At 35.5% G+C, this 24,404-nt stretch overlaps 1 protein-coding gene across 4 annotated transcripts in view; it reads right to left on the bottom strand.

Moving 5' to 3' along the window:
• Positions 1-24,404, bottom strand: part of map3k8 (mitogen-activated protein kinase kinase kinase 8) — a 178,704-nt gene that overhangs the window by 147,568 nt on the left and 6,732 nt on the right. For 3 of the 4 annotated variants that reach the window (XM_083556145.1, XM_083556147.1, XM_083556146.1), the window contains exons 7-8: positions 22,979-23,225; positions 21,324-22,891 (exon numbers count right to left, since the gene is read on the bottom strand). In XM_083556145.1, the coding sequence (XP_083412271.1) occupies positions 22,767-22,891; positions 22,979-23,225 (372 nt within the window). In that variant the 3' untranslated portion in view covers positions 21,324-22,766. Of the gene's footprint in view, positions 1-21,323; positions 22,892-22,978; positions 23,226-24,404 lie in introns of those variants that run through there. The other variant, XR_014536005.1, reaches the window with a different exon arrangement.

Here is a 24,404-nt window from a genome sequence, read left to right as displayed (position 1 = left end):
TAATTATTAACTGATTGATTTAATTATGAATTAATAGAAAATTACTAATTTAACAATTAGGAAGTTTATTCCTGATGTGTGTGGTAATTTTAAGTAATGAATTCAGTGAGCATACTGCCTTTAATAACTAAACAGTGCTACATCTTTACATTTACAGCATTTGCCAGACACCCTTATCTAGAGCAGCTTACAAATGAACTGTTGAGTACCCAGGACCCAGCAGGGGTAGATTGCTGGTGCTGGAACTTGAATTCTTAACCCTCCGTTCCATGGTCCAATGTCCAGGTCACTGAGCTACCACCTCCACATCTTTAAAAAAACTGGAGCTGAAAGATATCTTAAGTTAATGCTAGCTACAAAATAAATAAAATGTCATTAAAAGTAAAATGGCCTGGTTGTATTTTTCTATCATCTCAAAATCTTTCACATTAACAAAGTTTATGTAAAGGCAAAACATATATAGCTAAAATTACTACCTAATAAATGTAGCCAATGTTGTATTAATTGTTTAAAATTAAATATTTCCTGTTCAGTAATGGCAGCTATGGTAGAAATGGCTGTATTTACTGTACACGGTCATGACAGAGTGACTGTTAAAGTTGCACTATTATTGCTACGCTTGATGCCTCTATAGATCTCTTCCTCTGTCTCTCTTTTACTCTGCTAAGCATTAAAGTTAATCGCATTATTGTCCTCCTCTGTGAAAGGCTCCAGGAGTTGGGCAGATAAAAGGGTCGTTTGAGGCCCCTGGGGTCCTGACAGGCTGGGATCAAAGGAGCGGCTGCTTAACCTGAGCAATGTTGCTTTGATACCAGACACAGAGAGAGAGAGAGAGAGAGAGAGAGAGAGAGAGAGAGAGAGAGAGAGAGAGAGAGAGAGAGAGAGAGAGAGAGAGAGAAAGAAAGAAAGACAGAAGGAGAGAAAGAGAAACCAAGAGAGAGTTATAATAATGACAGTATTTCATCCAATGTTTCAGCAGGTATCTTGGTTTACCTGAAGCCTGCCCTTCTTTCTGTTCTCCAATGAGAGCAATCATCACCTGACCGTATTCATTTTGCTACCTCTGTTTGCTACTTTGTCTTTTTATTGATTTTTGAGGTGTCATACATCACACAGGTTGCGCAGTTTACACATAAACATGATTTATTTGTCGTGAACTGTTATGCTGCTTTAATAAAATCTCTATGTTGAGGCAGATCAGCACTTATTGATAAACCTAGTCCGAATGTGATTGGCTGAACAGGCGTGAGAATGTAATCTCTTTAAGCAGACACAAAATGTGCATGCTGCTTGCTTCCGATCAATTGTGTACCTGCAAAGAAGATTGGTAATGCCACCAACAGGCTAGACGAGGTAAGTGCAGATGATAACTCAGCTGCACGTCTCCCTCCTACAGCTGTGCTGTTTCAAGATATGTATCTTAGGTGTGGGAGGTAAAAGAACACTGCAAGGATGTTTTATGTGAAAGAGAAAATATTATGTCTTAGTTTATAGGGTTATAATTAATATTTATAATTATGTCTTTGCAGTGTCATGACAATTAAAGTACAAAGTTATGAGTCAGAAATAAATCTACATAGCTCTGGCCTTACAATGTGACACCATCACTCTAAATATTACTACAGTGCTTCAACATCTTTAAGTTAAATTTTTTTAATAAAAAGTAGCAAAAAAGCTAATTGGATTGGTTTGCACCTCACCGAAATGAAATACACCAGACTTTGAGGCTCATTGGTGGATTAAATGGTTCCAAGGGACCATTAAGGCATTCAATCTCCTCAACTTATTATAAAGTTGCTTTAAATAAAAGCATCAACCAAATGAGTAAAAACTTAAATGTGTATATATTACTCAAAATATTTCCTTGAACACAGAGAAAATAAAACCTGCATTATCAATGGATAAGTATTTAAAGAATTAACTGTAATAAATATATATGCATTACATTTACATTTTTTTGTCATTTTGCCTGATGATTTGATCCAAAGCCTTGGCCTACACCTAAGGAGATGTTTTTGTAAATGAGGCTGCTAAACAATGCCAAACTATTTGTATGTCGGTCCAAATATTCAGGGAATATAACATTAGTTTAGCAGCTGTTCCAAAAGCATACACAAAAAAATAATTCAAAATACTTACCACAAACAAGACAATATTTGTGGCTTAATTGTTCCAATTGATTTGTGCTAGAATTCACTTGCAAGTGGAGTAAGACCACTATGCTGAAATGGTCTCTGTCTTCATGTTTTACGTTTTATGTCAATGTTTCCAAATGCCAAGTTCAAAAGACACTGTATAATAATAAGTTTTTTGCTCAACTTTGTTTTAATTTACCATTTAACTTGCAAAAGAAATGTCTTACATATAATCTTCCTTGGCTCTTTCAGTTAATTTATTGATTCATTTACTCTTTCATAAGTTTAACTGTAGATATAGATCTCTTTGCCTGTTTTAGAAAATTTGTAGCTTTCATCCACAAATGATAAGCCCTTTGTATAGTTTTATACCCAATTTTATTGGACTCTTTTTACAAAAGAGTTTTGTAAAAAGAGTGGGCATTGGCAAATAAATGGTGAGGTATTGTTGCACTTTTTTGAGAAGAAGCTTTACTCGGTGTGGATAAAGGTTCAAAGACATATCTATAAATGTACAGACACAGGAGACTTATGCAGAATTGTTTTCCGAGGCCCAAGGGCAAACAGTCACTTAAGCCCAACACAAAATTACCAAAGGTTTATTTCAAACCACACACAAAGATGTTTAAACAAAGACACAGACTCACTCCCATGCACTCCTTAAAAAACCTTTTAGGCCATTTTATTAGCAAACTCTTCCTGGACATGCATATGACACACCCTGTGCAGACATGTCCACACAGAGCATGTACACATTTGACAAAAAAGTAAATATAGGCAAACTATCCGCAAACGTTTGCTTATGCACCACTTAAACAATGACGAATATTGCTCTGCAATTTACTTTTATTGGGCTTTTAGCTGCATTAGTTCTGAGAAACGTAACCTGTTTATTTTTCACATTAATCTACTGTCCAAACAGATTGGATAACAGATAAATACGTGATGAGTAAGTTTTAATGTTAAGGTTTAGTGTGCAGGAAAAAAAAGACAACAAATGACAGTAAATGATGATATGCATTACTGTATGTGATACAGGAAGATAATATGCACAATATGTGATACAGACTTCTTGTGTGTCAGTTGTAATGAAAACGTATGACTTCTGCCGTTTAAAGAGCAAATGTTAGTTAAGTAATATTACAGATTGTCTCAAAAGCATCCATGTATATATTTTTCTGCAAAATGTCTTCCAAAATGTTTCATTATTATATAAATTTAATATCAATTTATTCAGATATTCTTTTAGAATGCCTTCAACAAAAGTTTAAAAAGATGTGATTGGAATCATCCTGGCTAGATAGGAAAGTTGCCACAAAGATTGTGATGGACTTTAACAGGAAACATGGCAAGCACATAGGACATGAGACTGTTGGAAAACTTAAGGACAATAGTTCAAAATGTATATAGTATTTTATTTTAAAATCATGCATATATGTATATCTTTATGCAGTATGAAGAAGACTTTGTATTGGCAATTTTCTTCAGAGTATCACACTGTTATCAGTGTAGTCATCATAATTGCTTGAGCTGTTTTTGTTTGTTTTTTTTTTTCGTTTATTTTCAAAAATATATTTTGTTTCCTTCTAAAAACCAGCATGCATAAAGTCGATACGGAATACAGAGCACACTTATATCTGCACACAGCATGGTTTATATGATGCATGCAGGCTTATCTATTTGTTCCTGTGTATGTTGAGGAAGAGAAGCATCAGCATGTGGCTGTGTTTAGTCTTTTTTTTATTCTTTTGAGACCTGTGGAGAGTGTGACCTTTAACCTTACTTTTCTGTTCCTTATTCCTGTTAATAAATTCCTTATTCTATATACTTTGTGCTACAATAAAATACAATGTGGTGAAACTACAATAGCTCAAAAATTAATAATTAGCACTTTGATAGCAATTGGGACATTTTCTCTGTTCTAGCCAGTGACAGTGCAGTAGGTTATAGGGGTTAGAACTCTCTTTCAAACATGTCAAGACAAGTAGCAGTGCTGTATGCCTTAAAACGATGTGGTGGCACAGAAAGTGTGCTGTTTTCATCTTTTCATTTCGAGATTGTCTGACAAGACAAAAGCCGTACACAAGAAGGGAATAACATTTAAAGTGCTAGATGACACTGTTCTGTAAGTATTAACCATATAATGATTTACATAAAAATGAAATACTTCTAGATTGACTAGCTTCCCACTCCATTTACAAGACCTTTGCCATGACCCTTCACCTGAGCGACTCTTAACCCAAACAAGGCCTGGACTGAGTTTCACATTACGTTTAATAGACTAGAGGCGGTGGTGGTGGTGGTGGAGGATTGGGTGGGTGGGGCAAACGGATCAAACGTACTGTCCTAAATGTCCTCTGTCACGATTGTGCTGTTTGAAGCTGTATGACTCGCTCTCTCATGCTACAGCACTCACTCACACGCTTACTTCAAAGAGGGGGAAAGTCGTCTGCCTCATGCATTCTGCCAACACACAGACCACCAGGGGAAGTGAAAGAACGAGAGACGAGAGAGGAAGAGAGCGAGATGGCAGCAAAGATTTCACTGTCGGGGACTTTGAAAGGAACAATGAATGAATCCTGTTCAGAGGCCACTGATAGAGAGTGTAAGGGGCACCGGAGGGGACGATTGTATTTAGGAAGTAGGAAGTTCATTTTAGAAAACAGGCAAATTATGTCTGTCTTTATTTTATTTTATTAATTTTTTTTGTTTGTTTGTTTATGTAGCTTTAATGGTAAAAATGACAAATGGCAAAAAAAAACTATGCTATATATTACAACCCCAATTCCAAAAAAGTTGGGACACTAAAATGTATATAAAAAACAGAATATCCACAATAAAACACAGAAAGCATATGAAATGTTTAAATTGAGAATGTATACCATTTTATGGAAAAACAAAGGTATTTTGGAATTTGATAGCTGCAACACATCTCAAAAAAGTAGACAGGTCAATTTTTACCACTATGTAAAATCTCTTCTTCAGTCTATATACATTAGGGAATGGAAGAGACCATTTATTGAAGTTTTGGGAGAGGAATGTTGTCCCATATTTGTCTAATACAGGATTCTAGCTGTGTCCTTTGTTGTGCTTTTCGTTTCATAATGTGCCAGATGTTTCAAATAGTGAAAGGTCTAGTCTACAGACAGGCCAGTTCAGCACCCGGACTCTTCTACTATTGTTTTTTATTGTCATTTACAGTACAGTACACAGTGAAACAAAACAACATTATCTGAGGCCCCAGGTGCTAAATAAAGCAAGATAAATTAAAAAACATTAACACAAGAAACAAAACTACACAAAACTAACTGTGGCACAACATCTACCTGTATGCACTTCTGTGTAAACATCATGAACACCTTTTCTTAATGCAGGTTTATGAAATAAAAATTAATGAATTTATGATGGCTCATAAACCTCCAATTTTGTAAATTTTCACTGGTTTCTTCCATTCAGCCTTTTCTGCTACACACCTTGTATGTGACAGATTTTACAAAATCAAAAACTCTATGATTTTGTAAAAATTATTATTAATGAACATTAAACTGTTATGATCTGGATGTAATCTGGGTTTGTATTTTTTTTCTTCTGTGTGTGTGTGTTTATGTGTGTGTGTTTTGGGGAGAGGGGTGGATGGATGAGGGTTGTTAGGGGAAGGTTGATATTCTCCATTACCATTTTTACATATTGTGAATTATATATATACTGTATGTCTACTCCCCACTATTCCTGAACTCCTCTGTAGCCTTCAGCATATCCGCACCCCACCCCCCACCACCCACCCCCCACTCACTTGCCCCTTCGCTCTCTGCATGGTGAGATTTAATCTACTCTTACCCTTGGTGTCTTTAGAGAGATTATATCTAATAAATCAGTTTCCTGCTGCTAAAAAGTCAGTCTGCACAAAATCTCTTTTTTTCCGTCTTCTTTTTTCTCTTCAGTGAGGACAGATGACAGAAATAGAATGAAAGGAATCCATTAAACTCTGCTTCTCTGTCACAAAAGGCTCAAAACTGTTTTTAATTCTGTGCTTTGTTATTCGGCATAATAAAGTGGCGTTGAACATTTTTCATTGCAAATTATTTTTAGCTGCATTTTTTCTTTAGATCAAATGTACCATCCTAAATGTCTTCTGACATGAGTGTGCTGGATGGAGCTGCAGGCCTTGCTCTCTCAAGAAGTAACCGAAAGAGAGGAAATGTGAAAAAAAAAGGACAAAAAACCCCTTTGTACTAGGAGTGGCATCTCAAAACCCATTCTGTTCAGTTAAATGAGTCTCCAGGAGTCTTTTCATCCTGTTTCCATCCCTTTGCTCCTAACTCCCATTACCGCTCACAACACCCCCTCTCTCTCAACCTCATCCCTCTTCAGCCCTTTGCTCCATCCTGTTGTCATGGCAGCAGGGACTCTGGTTAAGAAGTGTTCCCTTGTTGACGGACATTACTTGGGTTGGGCCTGAGCTTTTTTGGATTCCTCTGAGCCACAAAAATGAGCATAAAAACACTCACACATCTACCTATACTGGCACACAGAATGACACGACTTCTACAAAAGTCTCTTTAATAGTATCAAATGTTGCTTCAGGCTAGGAAAAAGACACAAATAACTGGAGCGTAGAAGTATCAATAACAAAAAAGTTCTGAAAAGAAGAACAAACAATGTGCCTAGAGAGACACTTCAAGAAAAGCAACAACAAAAAACATTATTCAGCATTTGTTAAACAGAAGTTTGATGAAACTTGTCATTCAACTCCAGCATTAATTGCAGAGCTACAGAATATAACTCCATGTTTTTGTAACTCCCCATTGAGTTATTGATTTAACTAAAGCATATTATCTTTCATTTTAATCTTTTCTGAAAAAAAAAAACTTTTCCATTATTAGTTTGTTGTATAACAATTTATGTTACAAAATGAATTAAATTAAAGTAAATATACAGAAATGTATTTTCTAACCATATCAAATACTTAAATGTTTGCTGTGTATAAACAGTATTAGTTTAACTAAAGCCTACTTGGCATAAATATGAAAAAAAAACTTTTCTTCTACAAATTTACACACATACACATCCTGTATTGAAGGATATTTTCACCCTAGTGGATTACTCTAGGCAGCTGTTTGTTGTGTTTCTCAGCTTGAGGGTGGAATTTGTATGAAAGTCTCTGTGTGCTAACCCGGCTGACAGCTTCTGAATAATGTTAAACATTTTAGAGACATACGGCTTTCCGTCTCTTGATCAAAAGTAACATTAATATGCTGTGTTTTTTTTTAAAGTCTGACTTTCTTGCCTGATTTTATCACCCGACTCCTAAGAAGGACCTTTATGTGCCGGCGTGTCCTCCTGCAGTTTTCAGGTGGTATGGTAAACAGTGGCGTCTACTTTCTGTCCGGAAGCCAGGCCTAGGATGTGGAGAACAAAGTGTATGAAAAGGAAGAAGAAGGAAATAAAAGGATGCTAAGTGACTATGTGGAAGTGTGCAGGCCATGTTTTGGCTGGGATATAAGTGTGTATCTGTGTGGCATCTGTGAGTTTCACACACACTAAATCACACTAATAAATGGGGCCTGTGTTTATTTCTCTTCAATATACACCCCCACACACAAAAACACATAGCTAGGGCCATTGAATAGCCACACGCATCTTCCCTAAAGGTTTGGGTCTTAGAGAAAGAGAGGTTGCGTGCCTGCATTCTGTGTGTGTGTGTGTGTGTGTGTGTGTGTGTGTGTGTGTGTGTGTGTGTGTGTGTGTGTGTGTTTAGTCAGTGAATGAAGAAGAAGACAGGCGCCACTGTTTATTGTGTTCATGTTTGAGGAGTGTCGCTAAAGTCTGAAAAGAGAATAAATGCTTTAGTGACAAACACTGAATGCAGTGTATTCTGCCCACATAAAGCCTTACTCTCAGTCGGGGTTTCAGACGCACAGTATATTGTATATGTATGTCCACTTGTGTCAAATCAGTTTGTAGATGGGCATTCAGCCTTTGTCTGTGTGTGTGTGTGTGTGTGTGTGTGTGTGTGTGTGTGTGTGTGTGTGTGTGTGTGTGTGTGTGTGTGTGTGTGTGTGTGCAAGATGAATTCCCTTAAGGTCACAATTAAACCAGTCTCACCCAATACATGGAACACACTTAATCCTCCAATAATCTCTCCAAAAACATCTCACAGTATTAAAATGCACAGCTACAAAATTTACACAATAACCTGACAACAATAACTAACTGCAAAAAAGTAGAAAAGATGTATTATTTATATTATTTTATATATTATTTTATATGTATTATTTATAAAATGTATATTATTTACAATTCCTATTATACATCATTAAGCCTTATAGTATTAATTTAAGTTGTTGAATACACATATTGTTATCCAATATTATATTTTTCATTACACATTCTAAATTGTTTATTCACATAACCTTACTCCATTGCTGATCATTTTCCTAGAAAAGTGTGTGTGAATTTATGACAACCTTATTTCGTACTTTTATAGCAGCACATGGCATTGGGTTTTACTTTTTACTTAACATAACTCTTTAGAAGTAATGCTTGTGGCAATTCTGGTGAGCAGCAACTCTGTATACCCACTGAACCCTTTTCTCCCTGTCAACACACTGTTTTAATTATTACTATAATTTTCCTTCCATTTTCTGGGGTTTGCTTCACTTTACTTGCTTTCCCACATAGGGAAGTGGCCAATACAGCATCCGGTGTGACTGCCAGCTTTCATGGCACTTTTTCCAAAAGATGTCTTTTTTGCTCTGTTTTGACACAATTTTTATTTAAAATTCAAATTTTTATTGTAAAACACAATAAGGAACAGCTTAAATAGCAGACTGGGTTTAAAGTTTAAAGTAAATAATTAATGTGGTTTATGTTATGGTCCTTTACATTTACGAACCCTAGCATATATTCTTTAGTAGCTACATAAAAAAAACTTAGTATAACATGTTTAAGCTTACACTTAAACATGTGAAAACATTTAAAATTAATTTTATTTTAGAATGAATAGTTCAAAATTGTAAATGTTCAGAGTAATAGTATTGTATAAAACTGAAGTATTGTATAACAATGGACATTGTCACAAACCAGCTTTAAAGAAATGTATCAAATAACTCAATGTTTGAAGCATACCTACAGTACATAAGGGCATCGTAAGAAATGCATAAATAATTTGTGAACACATACTGGACAATTTGTTTGAACTTGTGAGTTTACATTTTATGGAGTATATATATATATTATTTTGTGTTTACTTGAATAAGTAAATAGATAATTACCTGCAGTGACTGTTCTCTCAGTAAAGTTATCTTTGAAGTATGTTGTCTACAGAACAGTAAAGGATAATTAAATATAATGACTAATACAATAACTGCTGTAGAACTCTGCCCTCAACCCTACAGAACAAATATAGGATGAATTGGAACGCTGACTGCATTGTGATATGTGCATTGTGAAAAGTTGCATTGTGAAATACAATACATTACAACCAGCACAAAAGTTCTGATTTTGAATCAGATTGCTACCTGAACCCCCCAACCCCCCTAAAAAAAAAAAAAAAAAAAAAAAAAAAACCTTTATATAAGATACTGTATATTGAATTAAAAACATGGTATGCATGGAATCTTCATTTTGTGAGGGGATGATGATTTTCATAAAATGCATCCTAAGTAGCAGGCCCAGAAAAAAAAATTGTGAGAGCATTAATAACTGCAGACTGAAATCTGTATGACTGGTGTTTGTATAGGACAGATGGGGGATCAGCAGCAGTGTAGAGTGCTGCTCTAATCTGCCTCTCTCAGTAAACAGCCTGTCAGAGTAATGGCTCTTAAAACAAATGAGCAGCCTGCCGCTGTTGGGGCCCTCCAAAGTGCTTTAACACACACACACACACACACACACACACACACACACACACACACACACACACACACACACACACACACACACACACACACACATACACAAAGCATCAGGCAAAAGAATGGGACAGATAATAGAAGAACTGAATTTTCTCAGTTGTACTATTTTCAGCATTGTGGAATTACACTGACGACTTCATGCAAAAGTTGAATGCGTTAAAGTTGTAAAACAGAAATCTCTCTCTCTCTCTCTCTCTCTCTCTCTCTCTCTCTCTCTCTCTGTGAGCCTGTTAGGCTTTTACTATTGATTGATATATTTATTTATTTATTTATTTATTAATTAAAGACACATCAAGTATAAACCTCAGACAAATGAACAAATTAAGACCAATTCATTCATTTGATGATCTATATAAAAGCTGCCGCTCACACACACTTATTTGAAGGTTCTTAAGAGACAGTCAGACCACCATGATGTGAAGGCAAAATCTTCCTGCATCCCGTCTTAAATGCGTGTGTGTTGTTTTTGGTTGCTTGTGTCTAGGGAATGGAGGCAGACACCAGAGAGTCATAGCTTCAGGATCGCCAGAACGATAAGGAAGTCAGCAGGAAGGAGACATCCCAGACCCCTCTAGTGCCCAGACTGATGGACTCCCCCAAAGCACATATGCACACTATGATTTCCTGTGCAGCAACACACACACCCCACTCCCCTCTCTCCACCCTTAAATGACAGAGGGACTTTTCATAGTGTGTTTCATTAAAAATGAGAAAAATAACCTCAGCAATATCCGATGGCTCGATAAGATGTTTGAGAAGGGACCAGAGCTTTGAGGGAGTGAGTAGGTTACAAGCCATATTGACTTAATTAGTCTATGAGCTCCAGTTCACATAAAGTACCTCACAGCTTCTGTTCCTTTAGTTTAGACTGCCTATTATCAGATTATACCATGGGTTTAATTAGTGTTGACACTCAGACACTGCGTAACTGCATTTAAATGAATGTTATTCTCGAAATGTTTGCTAAAAACAAGAAAAATACTAATTGTTTTATTTATGATCAAATTTGCATTCAACATCTGCATAAGTTGGACTCTGCACAGCGTAGTATACAGTAAAATGAGAGCAAATTCAGTTTACTAAAGCTGTGAAATCATCTTTTTACATTTATATTATCCCCTATAGAACAGGTAAGTTGTATAATTAGCCTTGTCATTGCATGCTTAAACATAATACGATTATTTCTCATGCCCCTTTAAAGAAACAGAAACCTGAAGGACAAGCGACAGTAAACAGAAGTCATGTGTGTGTGTGTGTGTGTGTGTGTGTGTGTGTGTGTGTGTGTGTGTGTGTTTTGATGTGTGCCTGTGTATGTTTGGGGATTGGACACCATTTGTCATATGTACACATTCCTCTGTTTTGTGTGTGTGTGTGTGTGTGTGTGTGTGTGTGTGTGTGTGTGTGTATATATACAATACATTAGGATGAACAAATAGGTCTAGACAGATAGGACAGGTTGGAGAGAAACGTACCAGTGTCCAGAATCTCATAATAACAGACAGATGCAGCAGAGCCAGAAAGAAAGGTTAAAGGTTACTGTGGCTGCCAATCTTTGTCACTCTTCACTTCATCAAACATGGCCATTTTCCATTTAATTCCTGTTTTGTATTGCTTTATTCATTTTCCTAACTTTATTGTCCACATAATCACATGTCATTAAATGCTTATATATTGGACATGTAGCTTTAAAATCTTACTGCTTTTGGCTGTTGTCACCAAAATATTTGTATTGGTTTATAAAGATTTAAATTTTTTTATTTCAACGATACGTATTTTAAGAGTATGAAAATACATATATAAGCACAATGATATTTATATATTACAATACTTCTATATTTTATAATTAATATATATTTAACAATTTAGATACAGTATATATATAGATAGATATAGAAAGATAGTAGTAAAAAGTGGAATTTCCCTCCCCCTCCCTCCCCACAACACCACAATTAAAGAATGAATCCAAATCATAACTCAATGTTTAGTTATCCCATATTTGATTATAACTATAGTAACCATAATCTTAATAAATCATTTTTGGATTTCATTTTTGATTCTGTTCATCTTTAACTTTTATTCAGAATTGACCCTTTTGCCTTCACTATCTGATGCTCTATAGATCTTGTTACAAATATTTCTGCCCACCCATAAATAATATGCAGGTACTTTCCAAAAGGCCAAAGTTAAAACAATTTATTAGGAAATAAAATGAGAGGGAAAAAAAGATGTCCATTAGATGAGAGCATGCATATGAACTTTAGCAGTTTGTATGATCTCAGGAAAGACTTGATGATCTCAACACTACACTTCTGGAAAAAAAAGAGCCAACTTTCAGAGAACCCAAGTTCAGAGTGCTTTGTTTTTCTTTCTGCTTGAGCTTGATCATAAAAAACAACAAAAAAAACCCAAAAAAAAAAAAACGTTAATCCGAGCTGTCATTTTATCTCATGCTATCTTTGTAAATAAAATTCTACATATAAGGAATCAGTAAAGTCAAAGTTATTTACAACAGCAGCCAAACTTCAGATTTTAACCGAGAATATGATCTCAAGGGAGGTTTTTATGATATGAATATATTACAGAAGATTTTCTAATAATACAGCCCCACCCTCACATATAATAGAATAAATAAAAAAAATGAGAAATAGAGAATGGCAGAACAAAATAGAAGAATAACGTAAAAGTTATAATAGTGTGGTCTGCAAATAGCATGGCTGGGATTAGCCAGAAGGACCCTGAGACTCCATGTCTTTCTGCTGAAATTTTCCTATGAACACTTGCTGTCTAACAGGCCTGAATAAGCGCCACCTCGCTGAAAGAGTAAAGGTCATATGGCATTAAAATACACTCTTAATCACTCCATTATCCACAATAGAATAGATGATCCTATACATTCCACTGGAATACTTTTGTATTGTACATTTTATTTTGCTAGGCTTTACTTGAACATCCCCTTGAATGCATATCGATATTTCAAATGTTGATATCTGATATTCACTTATGTTTATTTAAGTTTAGATTTTTAGTTAATTTATTGATTTAGTTTTTTTGCATTACCCACAGCACCATTCACCTACTTGCTGATAGAAAGACAAAGCTCATTATCTGTATGAGTTGCTTAAACAATTAATAATTTCAATGTCCTCATATATAATATATGCTTGTTAATATGTCTGTGACCATAACATCTACCACACAAGCCTTTCTTGACAATGAACATTACCCTTTAATGATGACAATTCAAAAACACATGGGCTGTCATGAAGAAGTCACTTTTGATGTCAGGTTGATGTATAACTCATCTGTATTAAAAGCCATGACAGATGACAAGTTAATGAAAGCATTTGTTGGAATTAGTTTTGTAAATATAAATATAAGTATTTATCGGTATGTGCAAATTATAAATTTAATGAAAGTTTTTTCAGAAGAACAGAACATTAAAATGTATATAAAAATTTTTATTTAAAACATTTATTTATTTATTTTTTATTTATTCTTTTTTTTTTTTATGCCAGTGTCTTAACCCAGCTACAGAACAGAAATAACTGTCTAGCTAAAACTTTAAGATAACCTACATAATTGCATTTCTGTAATCATTTCCTGTTGAATCATATCGTATCCAATGGACTTTAGTTTTATTGGCAGTGTAGTATTAAACAACATGGCTGAATTTTTGCATGACATCTCGCTAAAGCCCTTAGGGAGCTTATCTTGTGTATGCCACCCTAATCACCCTGGTCTACATGTCTAACTACACACATACACCTTTCCAGTCAGGATGATCCTACAGGAGTCTGACCAGGCTTTGAGATGTCACTGCTGTTTGAGAAACACCAAGTAGAAGAATATAAACACAGCTCAAGGCAGCTCTTTGTAACTCAATAGCTGTGGAATTTAGCAGGTAGACTTTTCGTCCTGTCATTAGCTTACTGCAGTGTCAGCGGAGGCTGCATTAAAATACCTCAATTATTAAACATCAGACCCCAACTCTGGCCTGTCACAGAAAGAGACCTTTGTAAGCCTGGGTGTGTGCATATACTGTACTGTATGTGTATTCGGGTGAATGAGAGAGACTAGTGGATGACATTGAAAGTATCCTGTTTCTCAGGGATTTTGAAGCCTGCAATAATGTCAGTGCATGGATTGAGCTCCCATAATGTCAGGAAATCCTAAGTCAATACATGTGGAGGAAAGGTAGTGGCCTGTGAAATAGTGTTTCTAAAGACCACCTTGGCTCTGTCTTGTGTCAAACACACAGAGAACGCTTTTAACACAGAGGAAAGGGTGTCTCAAATGTCTTTGTGGTTTACTAAACATGCACAGATATTTAGCAAGCACTCCATGTATTTAGTAACTTTGCTGCTGAATGACATTGTTTCTTTTTCCTCATGAGGTATTTTCTTCTGAAGAAGCTGATGTAATTGGATTTTTCATGCACTTTAAACACACTTGTCCAAGCCGTCTACACAAACCAGGTGCTACCATATCCATTGCTGCCCCACTTTAAAATTGAGTTGTAGCAGACCTGAAAAGCTAGCACAGCTTTAAGGATGAAATTAATTAAAGCATTATAATAGAAATGAATTAAATTAAATGAGCAGTCATTTAAATTAACATGAAATGCATGAGGATAGTTCAACTGGACAGAGGAGATGTAATTTTAGATTACATTTTTTATGAGAAATACAACTGCATTGATAATTTATGATATCTGTCAAAAAGCTATATAAAATATACAAAGGCTTATACAAGTGAGTTGTCTGTCATTAAGACTGCATTAATTAAAGAACAGATTTTTGTAGGATAAAGCTTTGTTATTAATAAATTGTGACAGTTGGCTGTACTCTAGGTCTACAATGTCAAAATCAAGTGGGATTAATTAGATAATGATCAAATGTAAGTACTAATTATGCCCTGCTTTACCTGGGACTTAATGGAAACATAAACCAAAAAAAAAACATACAACACGTCTGCATAGTCAATCAGTAATGACACTGTAATATAAAAAGTTGCTTACTCCCACGTCCCTTTCTATTGAACTGTTTTTACACTGTAAAGTGTAAATCTGTACACCTACAGATTAAAATATATTTCCCCTCTGTTATTATTATATCCAACATGAGTTACATATTTGTGTTTTAGAATTCTGAATGCTTATGGCAATGTTATGATCCTGTAATTGCAAAGTTATGTGCCTTTTTTCTAAATTGTGTAAAATGCGTAAGCTCTTTATGATATCCCATGGAAATCCCGATACTCTTCTATGCCAAGGCATATCACAGGGCTATATTTTCAACTGAAATCTGTCCCTTGATTGAAGTGTTATGTCAGCTTGACATTAATTGCAAAAGTAGTCTGTCTTACAGTTGACATATGTTGGAATAAGCCTTTATATATGATTATGTAGTTTATGTCAGTTGTCAGGAAAGGTTGACGAAGGTTTCATGTAGCATGCAGTATGAACACTGCCCTTGAATAAGCCTTCTCTCAATTTTCTTTCATGTGCTCATTTCCTTTTTAGTGTACTTTTTTTAGGTAAGATTTTTTCCCTTGTCCCTAACGGTGTACATGTGGCCCTCAATGGTGCATGCTTGCAAAATCTGGGACTGCAAAAGGTCCCATTTCTCATTTTTGGTATAAAAAATCTGAGGTGTTTTTGTTACCCTAATTCATCCACAAGAGTGCAGTTTAAACAGTGGTATTATACACAATTCCATATGATATTGGCATCAATTGCAGCAGAAAGTTTAGCTGAGAGAAGAATAAAAAAAATGCACAAAATGTTTATCAAGACAAATATATTTTCATATATCTTAAATGTTTTTTCATTTTTATGTATGTTTGTTAAGTACCCAAGTACAATCTGGTATGAAATTTTTATCAACAGCCTCATCATCTGCTCTTCTGCCATAAGCAGATTTTTTCCATTTTTGTGAAATTTCTGATTTGGTGCCATGAAGTCATGATAAAATAAACTTTCTTTCGGCTTCTCCCATCAGGGGTCGCCACAGCATATCATCCGAATGTTTGATTTGGCACGTTTTACGCTGGATGCCCTTCCTAACGCAACCCTCCCCATTTATCCGGGCTTGGGACCGGCACTAAGATTGGCTGGGGTTGGTTTCCTGACCGGGGATCGAACCCGGGCCGCAGCGGTGATAGCGCCGCATCCTAACCACTAGAACACCAGGGGACCTTAAGTCATGATAAAATAACAATGTTTAATAAAATTTTGTCTTTAAACAAAAAAATTGAAAATTATCAGCAGTCACAGCACAACCATGTAAGTAATTAATGACATAGACAGTGTGTCTGATAATGCTTTACCACACTTGTTATTTTTTTCAACATCACATCCTTGAGGACTGCCATGACACACAGCTATACATTAACGACTTGACCAAGTACAGAAATAGCTTTATTATTACAAGGTATGCTTACACACACAAGGAATTCGACTTGGTGTCAGGAGCTTCCAGTGCAGGAGAAGTACAGACATGGTGTAACAGAATAGTAAACAGTTAAATAATAATGCAATATATACAGAGTAAAAATGTTGTTAAATAAATGTACAGATGTTATTTACAAGTGTACAGTTTACAAATGGACCATTTGAATTCTATGAACAAAGGGTACAGGGTATAGAGTACAATTTAGGAATTTTCTGTTTAATTTGGGTGTGAATGTTCTTCATTCCAATCCAACCAAGTATAAATAAAAAACTGCATGCATATCCTAAATGTCTAAAATAAAAGAAATGACAAAATACATGAAAATTGCATTTAAATTCCTTAAGGCTTTAACTTTGTATTTAAATTCTAGCAAATAAGTTATTCCTTCACTCCTGGAACGTGATGAAAGTGTAAGGTGTGAGTGCGTTCAAGTGTATTTGTGACAGCAAGTGCATTTGTGGCACAACCAGCATGCTGGCATTGTCTGGATGTTGACTTTCCCTGGAGTGTGTTAGCTCAGTGAGTCAGGATATGACACACACTAGGCTGTAACCCTCTCCACAGCTTGGCAGTACCAGCCATCCTGGCACTACTTACGTCTGGGCAGAGTTCTGTGGATGCAGTATGATGCCCTAGAGGCAAAACTAGAGCTTTTTTAAATTACACACATACAGAAGCACACACATATACACACAGAGTGCGAAAGAGAAAGACCAGGTCCAGCTGGAGGCAAATAAAATAATAATATGAAGTATGATTCATTTATTCAGAACATGAACATACTGTGCACTGGCTCTGCTGGATCTGGAATCTGGACAGCATTTTGCTCTGCTGTGAGGGTCTGGGATAAATGACCTTCATTTCTTAAATTCAAGCACTTTAGAACATGGACATCTGCTCATAGTTCAAATGACAGGACAGGCTCTAAAATTCAAGAAGGCACTTTAAAATCCTATAATAAGCAGGATAAGAAAAGCCTAAAGTTAACACAAGAATACCAGTCAAGTGACAAACTAAACCATAGATTATCCAGTGGAAAAGCCATAAAAATCAATTCTATTCACACACATAAATAGGCTAACGCTGACTAAGCAGAGTCCTGACTCTCACAGTCCAGACATCAGTGACAAACAGGGCTTTGAGGTCCGGATGTCTTAGTTTTGGTTGGTTTTGTAAGTAAAAAAATAGTATGGTGTATTAAAAGTAATAAGTGCATTCTGGTGGCTCTCTTGTTTATACAGTCTGGACATTAGGAGACTGAATGTCTCCTGCTAACTACTCATCGAAAAGAAGACCATTGTATACAGTAGCTTACAATAACATCGATGGTGCCATGCCACAGGCTATCTGTCTGTGCATAAGGAAATTCACTCTCAAGCAAAAAAAGAAAAAAAAATGACCAAGAGAGATTAGAGTACAGAAAACAATGTGGAATAAACTAAATATTGCTTTGTCAGGAGAATAAGGTTGAGATACTGCTGAATTAACTCCCGGCTCAAGGCAGTAAATAAAGACAGTAACGCTAACTTAAGTAGGAATGATTTTGTCCTTTATGTTCTAAATTATTCAGTTTGCATCCTTGGGCCGGTTTATAGTAGTACTTTTGCACTTAAGTCTCAGTTACTCATGATGCATTCTTGTTTATACATCTGCACATTTTGACTATATATTTCACAGATAAAGAAGGGAAATGATTTATAATTGCGTTATGGTATCAACCAAATGAGGAGACCTTTTAGAGACTGGTTCCTCTCAAGGGTTCTCCTTTACATTGTCTCTGAGAGTTTTTCTTTGACATTAGGCACTAATTTCAATTATCTATCTATCTATCTATCTATCTATCTATCTATCTATCTATCTATCTATCTATCTATCTATCTATCTATCTATCTATCTATCTATCTATCTATCTATCTATCTATCTATCTATCTATCCATCCATCCATCCATCCATCCATCCATCCATCCATCCATCCATCTGAATAGAGAGTGATTTGATAAAAGTTGTCTTGTACTGCCCACTGCTGGCTGCATTGTAATTCGGTTCAAAGTCTCCTTTTTATTATTATTTTTTTCGCTCTTTCACAACAAACAAACAAACAAACAAACAAAAAAGTTAGTTAATTAATAAAAAAAAAATAAGATTAAATTAGAATTATCTGATGAGTTTGCACATTTTATAATATTTCCTGTCTTAAATAATAAGTAAGATACCTAACCTGAATGAGAACTGAGACCCTAAACCATAGAAAACCAGTGCTAATGTTTAAAATATCTTGTACTGCCCTCTGCTGGATTTTTCAATGATATATTCCTATTAAAATTATGAGGAAGTACAATTTCTATTAGAATGAAATTTTCTCCAGTAAACTGATATGATCACTTGTATATACTTTTAATTAGAGGTGATTATGTTACTGTAAAAGGCTGAGAAAATACCCCTGAATGATAAAGTATGAGTAGAGATGGTTATACAGCAGTACAAAGGTTTGTTACTAAAATGTCAGACTTGCACTACAACCCCGCTGTAACACATCTTATAAACTCAAAATTAACATGATACAAATAAACAAGAGGGAAAACACCACATACTTCATAAATGTCACAGTGCTGAGAATCAGATTAGCAGTTTGGAGAGAGTGGTCGGAGGTGAGAATACAAAATGTGGAAGTTACATTACAAATTAGTTGAGCCATAAATTCACACCACAGCAAAGTAGTGTAGGTAAAATCTTAAAATAAAAAAAAAGGCAATAATGTTATATAATAGAGTCATTATGACATGAATTTACGAATATGGTAAAAGTGTTTATATAAGCACATTGGCCTTATTGCCACAGTGATTGATTTTATTCATTTATTTAAATTATCTGGTTTAGAGTTATAGATCAAACATCAGGTTTATTTTTCCGAAATATATATGTGTGATATTTATCTAACATTTATATTACATGTACAGTACAGACCAAAAGTTTGGACACACCTTCTCATTCAAAGAGTTTTCTTTATTTTCATGACTATGAAAATTATAGATTCACACTGAAGGCATCAAGGGCTATTTGACCAAGAAGGAGAGTGATGGGGTGCTGCATCAGATGACCTGGCCTCCACAGTCACCGGACCTGAACCCAATCGAGATGGTTTAGGGGTGAGCTGGACCGCAGAGTGAAGGCAAAAGGGCCAACAAGTGCCAAGCATCTCTCGGGGAACTCCTTCAAGACTGTTGGAAGACCATTTCAGGTGACTACCTCTTGAAGCTCATCAAGAGAATGCCAAGAGTGTGCAAAGCAGTAATTAAAGCAAAAGGTGGCTACTTTGAAGAACCTAGAATATGAAACTTTTCAGTTGTTTCACACTTTTTTGTTATGTATATAATTCCATATATAATTCCACATGTGTTAATTCATAGTTTTGATGCCTTCAGTGTGAAGCTACAATTTTCATAGTCATGAAAATAAAGAAAACTCTTTGAATGAGAAGGTGTGTCCAAACTTTTGGTCTGTACTGTTTGTGAGATGTATTAAAGAAGGAGAACGTGAGCTGTGCTTTTACACGTAATTAATTTTTGAAAGAAAGCAGTCGTGAGATTAGGGAATACCTTCTTACACGCGTGCACGCGTACGCTTACTATGACGTCAGTGGAACACTAAAAGGGAAACCCACTTCCCTTTACGTGTTTTTCTCTACTGAGCTTGTATTCTCCCTCTCTCGCTCTCGCTCCCTCCCTTTTTCTGTCTTTCATACTCTACTCTCTTTCTGTTTCCATTTCTTTTTCATACTCACGTTTTCTAATGCTATATTTCATCCCTTTTATTGACATTAGCATTGCTGTAGGACAAAATCCAATCTTATTTAAGAAAGATTAAATAGTGATACAAATTTGGTAAATATTCATCATTCTTTATTGTATAATTTACGATTGTATGCTTGATGGCTCTGGTGTGTTCAATGTCATTTTATTTCATATTAAGAGAAATAAATATATAGATATGGAAAAGACCAACAGTCTGTAAATCTTCCTTATACTGCTGCTGCAGTCCTCAGTCACATAGTCCAAGGAACTTTTGATTTTTAAATTTGTTTATGTAAATATGCTTTTAAGTATTTATGCAAATATATTTATGGAAATATAGCACCTGTGGCACCCTCAAACACCCAAAGCAAACTAATTACCTTAACAGCAATAACATTTTCCTTTCCTTCAGCAGATTTTTCAAAAGAAGATATTTCCTAGGTTTTTATATAAATGTGTACATCTATTTATATATGCTTTTAAAAAAATATATATTTACATGAAACCTTTATAGTAGCTGTCTAATATATCATAAGACCAATGATCAGTCCAAAGAGTCAGTCAATCTGCTTTTGTGTAGAAGTAAAATAACGACACTAGAAGCACAAGGACTCTTTATCAGTACAAAAAGCTTGAATTGTCAATGCAGAAAATGCAGTACATCTATAAAACAAATATTCGTCAAAGATTAGGGTTGAAGAGAAATGCACACTCACAGCATTAAGAAAATGAAGGTCACACATGGTTTGAAGATTGACTCACTTTACAATGGGGAAACTTATCTTCTCATCAAAAGGTATCATTTCATATAAATGTACTGCAAATATTTCCCTTCTGCTACAGTTGGCAAGCAGAAAACTGTCCTTGATAAGAACATGTGTCAATCTGTAAACTGTACAGGTCTGTGTTCTTTCCAGAATTGACTGAATGACTTAATGTTTCTACAGAACTGACATTTTCCAGGATGTAACTGTTCTAATGTATTTGCTGATTTTACCTAAACTGAACATACCAAAAACAGGAAGATGTTCAATTTGAAACTTTTATTAACTCCATAAAGACTTCAAGAAGTTAAAAAAAATAACAATGTTTATAAAAATAAAAAAATGTATTAAGTTCATAACCTATGAACTTTACAGATTCTTAATACAGTGCACATTCACATATCACACTTATGGTGTACAAAACAACTTACACCAAAGTACATAATGAAAAATAAAAGTTTCTCAAAACGCATTTATTGGCAGTATAGTGTACATATATGCAGAACATTTATGCGTATAGTTAAACGAGGCTACTAAATGAATAAAGAATTTCTTAAGCCACACTACAGCCGTGTCTAAAGCACATGCTCAACTGTGACTATTTGCACTGCAAGTACTCAACAACAACAAAAAAACACATTCCACAGGAACAACATTACAATTTTCCAGGAAAATCTGAAAATGAAAACAGTACAGAAAAACACAAACATGGGCAAGTGTCCAGTGACCCCATCAAGCAAATATCTTGAATATAATGCTACATTTTGTATTGCCCTGTTCTGTATTATAATAATTATATTGTGGTAAACAGAAGTTATGTTTAGCATACATATAAAGCACATGTGTAAACTAATTGTGTTTTATTTACAAAGGGTTAATAGCTCCAGACTTTATTCACCCCTGTAAATAATTGGCTGTTATGAAAACCTGCAGCCACAATGACCCTATTGCAAGTGGAAAAACCTTCAGTATTAAAATTAAATAAGGATTTGATCCAGCATATCCTATTAAATGTGTGTGTATTACATATTAAACCAGGAGTGTTAATTGTCCTGCAATTATAAGACAATTTTGAACTACATTTTCTTGGTTTATACAAGTAGTAGTCCTGAGAAGGCCCAGCCTCAAGCTTATAAAATGTGAAACAGATATAAACTGTAAATCCAGCATGGCTAAAATAAAGGACAACACATTTTCACAGACAGTGATAATTACTTCAGGGCTTTTCCCCATACTGTAACCCATGACTCTTAAATCCAAAAATTCACTGCACATCTACACATTCGAGTATCATTACTATAATCGTTTATAGTTCTGTATACACTTTATGTACCATTTCCTTGTATACAACAATCACTTTTCACTTATTAAAGATGACCTGTACACACTGATTTTCTCTTTTTACCATTAACCACATATGATATGCAAGCATATAGGTTAGAACTCTACTGACATTGCTAACAGTCATCTCGTTCCGGTTTCCATAACAAACTATGGACTGAAAGAATGTATATAATTTCCAGCCCATCATCAAGCAAATCAGCCATTTTAAACTGGTACTTGAGGTGACAGAATTCAATTTACAGAAACACTGAAACAAGGTCCCGTACATTTACATGGCCCATGTGTTTCTTCAGGACATTGATACCTTATATGGTACCTCATAAATCCCACAATCACAAACACAAAATTTATCCCCGGAGTCCTCTAGCCATACTCTGCATTTGGTGGTCCACGGACAAAATTGTAGTAGCCAGCGAGAGCACCAAGGTCTACGTAGAGAGAAGCTTTTCTTTTAAAAGGGCCAGAATCTTCAAGGTACAGAGAGGAGTCTAAAAAATAAACAAGAAACAAAAGGTAAAGGAATGCAAAAAGCTCTAGACTGCATGTGTGCCAATGTGTGCTTTTTGTGTGTTTACCGTGCGTGCTATCAGTCATCTGACTGTGTTGGCGTATGAGTGGGTGTGTGCTGTCCCCAAGGGCAGAGTCCAGACTCCAGCAGCGAGGCTGGTCTTCTCGTGAAGGGTGGAGAGCCTCCTCGTTCAGAAGCTCTGTGGCAGAGCTCCTCAGTGTTGGGACTCTCTCCAGTGCTCGCTCAAGAAGGCCACGCATAGCCGGACTGCAGTCCTCGGATATGTCTTCCAGAGGAGGAGCCTGCTTATAGATCTGCACAGACACACAGAGACATAAATACAAAAAAGGTTTGCATTAATAAAAAATATAATATAATACATTTAACTTTGCACACAGAAAGAGTTCCCTAATAATAGTTCCCCATTATTAGGGAACTGAAAACTGTAAGGCTAGAACAGTGTGGTACACCAATAATGTCAGATCACTGAAATCTAATGTGTGGCCAGGTGTGACAACAACTCTGACATCATGCGACAACAATATGTAAAGCAATATCATTCCAATTCTCTTGATCAAATCAAGCACAAGCCATAACAGACGTGATGTGACCATAAATGCAGCAAAGTATCTATGTCAAATGCCTTTACAACAAAGCCACAAACATAAGTATAATGTCTAATTACAATCACTGTAATCGTTTAAAAACAGAACACACTACTAGGCATATGATGAAGTTCTTGTTAACTATTTTTTATACTGTTGCTAGATAAGCTGTACCGTACCGTACCTTGTACGGTAGCTGTGCTACTCCCTTTTGCATTCCAAGACCATGGCATTGTACATTTCTGTTATAAAAAATTAAGATAGAAAATATATCTTCTAATTGTACACACAAGCACTGGAAAATACAAATTAATGTTGCACCTGCTTTTTAGGGTCTTAGCTTTATAACAGAATTACCTTACAAATTCACAGTCTAAATTAAAATTTTAGATTCAATATGTTAAATGATATTTCTATATATACACCTTAAAAACTTATAACTTATAACTATATAATAACAGATTAATTAAATTTTACTATGAAGTAGGAATCCTTCACCTCCTAAAACCCAAAGTAACCTTTGATTACTGCTTCCAACAATATGTACAAACCAGTTTTAAAGAGAATTTAGCAGGCAGGGTCTCCCTACATAAATATATACCAGTTCTTACAAACTGCCCAGTGACTAAAACAATAAATGCTATCGATGCAAGGCTTTAGCTACAAAACATTTCTGCAGAAACCTTTCACAGCAGAAACTAGGGATGATTATAGAGGTGCCTACACGTCTGAAGACCTAAAATGCCACCTTTAAAGCAGGTGACAAGGTGCCCCTAAGGACAGTAAGTGCCAAAATGTCCTGGGCCATCAGAGTGTCAACTATATCTTAGACTTTTTGACTGATAGAGTTTACAGGTAACACGGTCATAGTAGGTTGAGAACCTCAAC

The sequence above is a fragment of the Silurus aristotelis genome, assembly GCF_946808225.1.
Source record: "Silurus aristotelis genome assembly, chromosome: 12".
Classification (NCBI taxonomy): Eukaryota; Metazoa; Chordata; class Actinopteri; order Siluriformes; family Siluridae; genus Silurus; species Silurus aristotelis.
The sequence above is the reverse complement of the archived record's forward strand: the minus strand, read 5'-3'. Positions and strand labels throughout refer to the sequence as shown.